This window comes from Triticum dicoccoides, chromosome 1A (genome assembly GCF_002162155.2).
Source record: "Triticum dicoccoides isolate Atlit2015 ecotype Zavitan chromosome 1A, WEW_v2.0, whole genome shotgun sequence".
Classification (NCBI taxonomy): Eukaryota; Viridiplantae; Streptophyta; class Magnoliopsida; order Poales; family Poaceae; genus Triticum; species Triticum dicoccoides.
In genome coordinates, this window is record NC_041380.1 from 326,684,392 (window position 1) to 326,690,078 (window position 5,687).

The 5,687-nt window shown below is 48.9% G+C and overlaps 1 protein-coding gene across 1 annotated transcript; it reads right to left on the bottom strand.

The window, feature by feature from the left end:
• Window positions 1-4,901: 4,901 nt before the first annotated feature.
• Window positions 4,902-5,681, bottom strand: LOC119286724. The gene has a single exon (XM_037566201.1). The coding sequence runs from the start codon at window positions 5,670-5,672 to the stop codon at window positions 5,190-5,192; it is 483 nt and encodes a 160-aa protein (XP_037422098.1). The 5' UTR covers window positions 5,673-5,681; the 3' UTR covers window positions 4,902-5,189.
• Window positions 5,682-5,687: the final 6 nt, after the last annotated feature.

The window sequence follows — 5,687 nt, forward strand, 5'->3', positions numbered from 1 at the left end:
ATATGAAGATGCATAACGGGTTGGGATCACGATCGTTACCGTCACCGAGTTGCATCAGATGAAGAACGTGTCCGTGTAGATCATACTTGGATCCCTCGAACTATCGATGAACGATCCCTCATACCACTCACGAATAGTCCCTCGAAGCGAAGACCGAAAGCACGGCCTCTCTACTTGGTTGCAAGTGTGCAGCCTTCATGATCCGGTAGCGCTTCACCGTCTAGAGCTAATAGTCGCTGGAGAACTAGAGGAAGGAGATTAGAACCACATTGGGCTTCTGATTATGAGGACAAGAGGATTAGTCTAGCTCTAATTATTCAACTAGGACCAACTAGAACTAGAACTAGAAGAACTAGAGGAGGCTCCAAAACTTGTATGTTCAGTTATGGCCAATACCTCAAGTATATATAGGTTAGAGGGGAAGAGGAGGGTTGCCACCAAGGAGGTAAAACCTCCTTGGGGTGCTAGCCTAATGGGGGAGGAACTGGACTCCTCCCCTACTCCCAATTCAGCCACCTTCCTTAGGGAAGGAGGCAATTTCCCACTTGGGCCTTTTTGGCCCAAGTTGCCTTCCACCTCTTGGCCTTTTTAGGCTCGTTGATATTTAAATTAAATATAAAATGTTATAAATACATCTAGACCAGTTTTTATATATATTAACATCTCCGGAAAAAAAATTCCACCTATATATATTTTATCGGTAATACCCGGTATTACCCAATATTCACCGAAACCCTTCCGGTGACCCCGAAACACTTCCAAATCCTCTCAAAACTATTCCGAATATTAATGAAATGATTCCAAAAATATATTCTCATCACTCCCGTCTCAACGGATCGTGATTTCCTTAAGCTTGTGACCCTGTAGGTTCGGTAACTCATAGACATGAACGAAATCGTTCGTTCAATGACCAACAGCGGGACCGTGGAAGTCCATATCGATCCCTATGAGCACAAGAATGATATTCTAGCAGACCTTTGGTTATCATGTGATGTTCCCTTTGCTTCATGATACTTCACAAAACCCGGGATGCATCGGTATCCTCCTGATTCATCACCATGCTCACTATACCAAAATCCGTGTTGCCAGTTTTGTTCTTCTTTCTCGTTATTGTGTTCTGGCATCCTTGTGACGAAGTCAGCTGTGTCTGGCCAGATGATGATTGATGTCGTCACACCGAGAGGGACCTAAAAATATATCTCTATCGTCGGAGAAGCAAATCCCACTCTTGAGCTATCGGGCCACTTATCAAACTTTCTGATGAACCTGTAAGTTGTCGTTATGATCACCATGTTACAGGTGACGTTTGAGCAACCCCAAAGCCCACCGTACGGTAAGAAGTGACCACAATACTCTCATGGTCTAAGGAGCAAGGTCACATTTTAACATTCTGTGTTATTACAACTGAATACAAATGATATTAATCCAAGTCACAATAAAAAAGTTTGGGTTGATTCAATATGACCGTTCTTCCAATGTCATAATCTCAATGTTGTTTTAGGACTATCATTACACTTAAGGATATCCTAAGATCCGAAAAACATGACCACCAACAACACTTGAGCTAGTCCCAGAGGCAAGACTAGGAACCTTTTTATTTAACCGTTTATCGTTCCACACGTGCGTATGAGTTTTCCATTGAATCGCATATTCCAGGATCTTAGAAGTTATAACATGAAATATAAACTCTTAATTATGAATGAAATATAAACTCTTAATTATGAATATGGAAATATAATAATATAAATATTATTTCCTCTAGGGCATATTTACAGCACTGGAGCATCGGGCCGAATGTGGCAGTCTTAATGCGATAGCTCGCCCATCCGGTGTGTCTCTCCGCCAGGGCATCGGGATCCTGAAGAAGCGGGTTCAACCACAGGGTTTCGATGAGAAACCACCTCCGGCGCCACTCCTTCACGTGTGTGTAAAGCCCTAAGGGGATGAAGTTTCCATCTTTTCCTTCGGCCGCAAAACGGAAGCATACGCAGCTGGACATCTGGTCCACGAGGATCGGGCGCTTGGCGAAGAAATGGTGGAAAAGGTCTAGCAACGGCATTACCCCGACAAATGCCCAACAAAGAAGAGCGAGGATGGAAATAGTGAGGACCGCATTAGGGTGCAAATGGAGCATATGCACCCAGTAATTCGCCAAAATAGCAAGAAAGAAATCCGAGAATGGGGGCACCAGGCCGGCGATAAGGAAGTGGAGAAAGATGGGGGCACGGTGGCATCATTGTCTGGGTTGACCACCACCTAAAGCTTTGTCGGGCTCCACTCGTTCCTCTTGCCGCCGACCAAGAGCCAGAACTGGTCGAAATCCTCAGCAAATCTCCAGCGGGTATAAGACCTGCGGTGGTTCCGCTGGAGCCACTCTCTTTTTTCCCTCTATTTGTCTGTGTCGGGCTTCTTGCGCGGTGCCATGGGGGTTGGAAAGAAATACTCTCGAGCGGTGGGAGGCTGCTGGGGAGCGTGGGTGCCAGCGATGAAGCATAAAGTGTGAGAGGAAGAAGACGATGGGACGAAGGGGATGTACCGCCGCCCCTTCCCCTCTTTATAACAAAGACAAGCGGAGCAACAACCGCCCGCCAGTCAAGGTGTGGCGCCCCACTCTCACCATCCCTCGAGGACGCACATCTGACATGACATGATAATTGAGGAGGCATTCCCTTTCTGTGACTTAGCTTGAGACCGCAATAAACACGGCTGGGGAAGGAGTCATGGGTACGAATTCCCACCTACCAGAGCCAACTGCCACGCTCAAGCCCCGGCCTTTCCTAGGGCTGTCCCCTTGCTTGCACCCTACGACGGGCACAGGAAGGGCATAGGCCCGGGGGCTACTTTTGGCCCAATGGGAACCAGGGTACCCTAGGCCGGCGGGCCTCGGCCTTGACCATGGCGCCCGACAAGCAACGCCGCATGAGGCCACCCGATTAAAGGGTTGGCAACACGTCACTCCTTTAATGGAAGACAACCAAGAGGCTGAGCTAGGTAATTCACGGGACGCCCAACCCCGATAGGGCGCTTCCCAGGTCCGCCCGGGAGGCACCGCGCCTTCTGTTTCCTCCTCGAAGAAGGAAGGGAATTTGTGAATCAGAAGCATTAAATGCACCCCATCTCGCCTCTACAATTGTCGTCAGCAGCTGGGATGGGATGCGACAAGCCCATCCTCCTCATCATGAGCTTCGGCGATGCGTGCCACTCCCCGCGGTCATTAACAGTGGCCACTAAAGATTCACCTACCCGACGCGCGGCTACAAGGCATCGTCCAGCAGCTGCCTGCCCGGTATGGACATGCGTGCCACATCCGGTCATGTCAGGCCAGTACGGCGGACCATGCCTTACCTTTTGTTTATGCTGAACTAATGGCAAACCTCTAGGGCAAAATAGGGAAGAACCAAAGCAGTCTAAATAAGGGAGGACCACGGCCTGACAAAGGGACTCGTTCACAACTGATCACACACATTGTAGCCAATTCGTCGAGAACACTACTGCAATAACATCCTAAAGCAAGAATAGAGTATTACACCTCGATGGTGGCCTGAACTTGGGTAGCTTCCGTGTGCTCTATTTTTTGTCTCCCTCTCTCCGATGATCGATGACCTAGGAACATAGTGTGTTCAGTGCCTGGACGAACTCTCTAAGGGTTGTTGCACACAACCTAATGTCAGGATCTTAGACTCCGACAACCTGACATGGCCCTCTCATCCTTTATGGTCATGTTGTGTAGGATCACACAACAATTCATGATGTTTTTCAATAGATCCTTGTCTAGAAATAAGTAGGCCCCCGGACAATTGCAAACCTTGCTTGTAGCACTCCAAGTGCCCTCTTAATGTCCTCCCTCTGAGCTTCTTGTGCCTTCGCAAAATGCTTATGCTTCTGCTCTCGGGCTTGAAAGTTGCCTTCACAAATGTTGACCATGATGAATATATCCCATCTGCTCAAAATTAGCCTTGGTCATACCGATGGCCATTCACCGTGAAGCTGCAAGGTGGACAAGTACCATCAGCTTGCCTTGCAAACAGATGGGATCACTTTAAAACATTGATGTCATTGTGAGATCCAGTCAACCTAAAATAGCAATGTCAGATCCACTGATCTTTGGAGGCAAGAACTTCCAAAATTATGGTCGGATCCTTGGAATGCCCGGTGAATTGGTCACTCCAAGATGGAAGGAAATTCTTTCACTTCCAGTGCATACAATCGACACTTCCTAACATCTTAGGACATCTTTTTACTTCATGCATCTCTAGAAGCATGGTCGTGTCCTCGGCATTGGGTGCTCACGGATACTACGGTCCATAAACACGCACAACAGTTTTATTGAACACTTTGATGCACTTGATGATTGTATTTCGGCCATTCTAAGGGTGTCATCCCATGAATCTGCGGGAGAGCCATATGCAAGCGTCTGAAGTTATGCGGTCACCTTCTGAAAAGAGGGAAAACCCAAAAGGCCGGGGCCATTTCTCTGTTGTTGAAAGAAAGGTTTACTGGCGTTCATGTCGTCGGCAATTCGATGAAACGGATGTTCGGTCATGCGGAAGCATCACCAAAACACGTATGACAGGAAAGTACACCACATGCCTCACCCAACCTCCAAATACGAAGGCTCACGTGCTCGATTTGACGGTGCTTTAAAAATTACGATGATCGAGGGTGGAATGATGACTCTACTAGGGTGTCATTTTGGACAAAAATCTGGCGGTTATTAAGGTGATCGAGCCAATACGGTGATGTACTATAGTTGCTCTAAACAAACATAAAGTCATGGCGAGGCGCTCTTAGATTCAAAGATTAACGGCAGACAAACATTCGAAGAATTACTGTAAGGACAAGCATTGGCTGTTCTTCTTGCAGGCTTAAGATTCCGACACAAGATAAGAACAGAGCACGGATACACGATTTGAGATTTTTAAGAACCGTGCTAGCTCAGCCGATGTTTCGTTGTTTTCCCTAAATCTCATTCTCAAATCCCAAGTTCTCCACGCATACATGTACCTGACAAACTACAGATTTCCAGTTTAATTACCACGGTGAGACACACACACGCGCACACACACACACACATGGAGCGCTCACTCTAACTAAAACTCTACCGACCATCTCATCTCATCTTCTTTACAAGTCTCTCTGAACCCCAAGAACCCAAAACAGAAAGAGACAGTACCGTCTGAGCTCCTCTTCTAAGCCTTCCCCGCCATTCCGGCTGCTGCCCTGTCGTTGCTCTTCCTGGTGACCCGGATGTAGAGGAAGATGACGGCCATGACGGCCGCGGCGAACCCGGCGAGGATCACCTCGGCGCCGGCGATGGACCGGTCGTGCCTCCCGCCGGCAGGCCGCGCCACACCGTCCGGCCCCTCCGCCGGCAACGGCGTCGGCGCGTCCGCGGTGGCGCCCAGCAGCGGCCTGGCCATCGCCATGGCGACCACATCGGCAAGAACCGCCAGAAGTAGCACCAGCCTCGGCTGGGACAAGAAGGCGCACCTCGCCATTGCAGCTCTCACTGACTCTGTGTGTGGGCGGTCCGGAGTTGTGTGAGCTGGAGATGTGAGGAGCAGAGCAGAGCAGAAGAGGGTTAGTGGAGAGTGGGTGCGGGTGAGTGAATATATAGGCCGTGAGCCGAGCTGGAGGCTGGGAGTGAGGCTGGATGCTGAGTTGCTGACCATGGTTGGCGCACATGA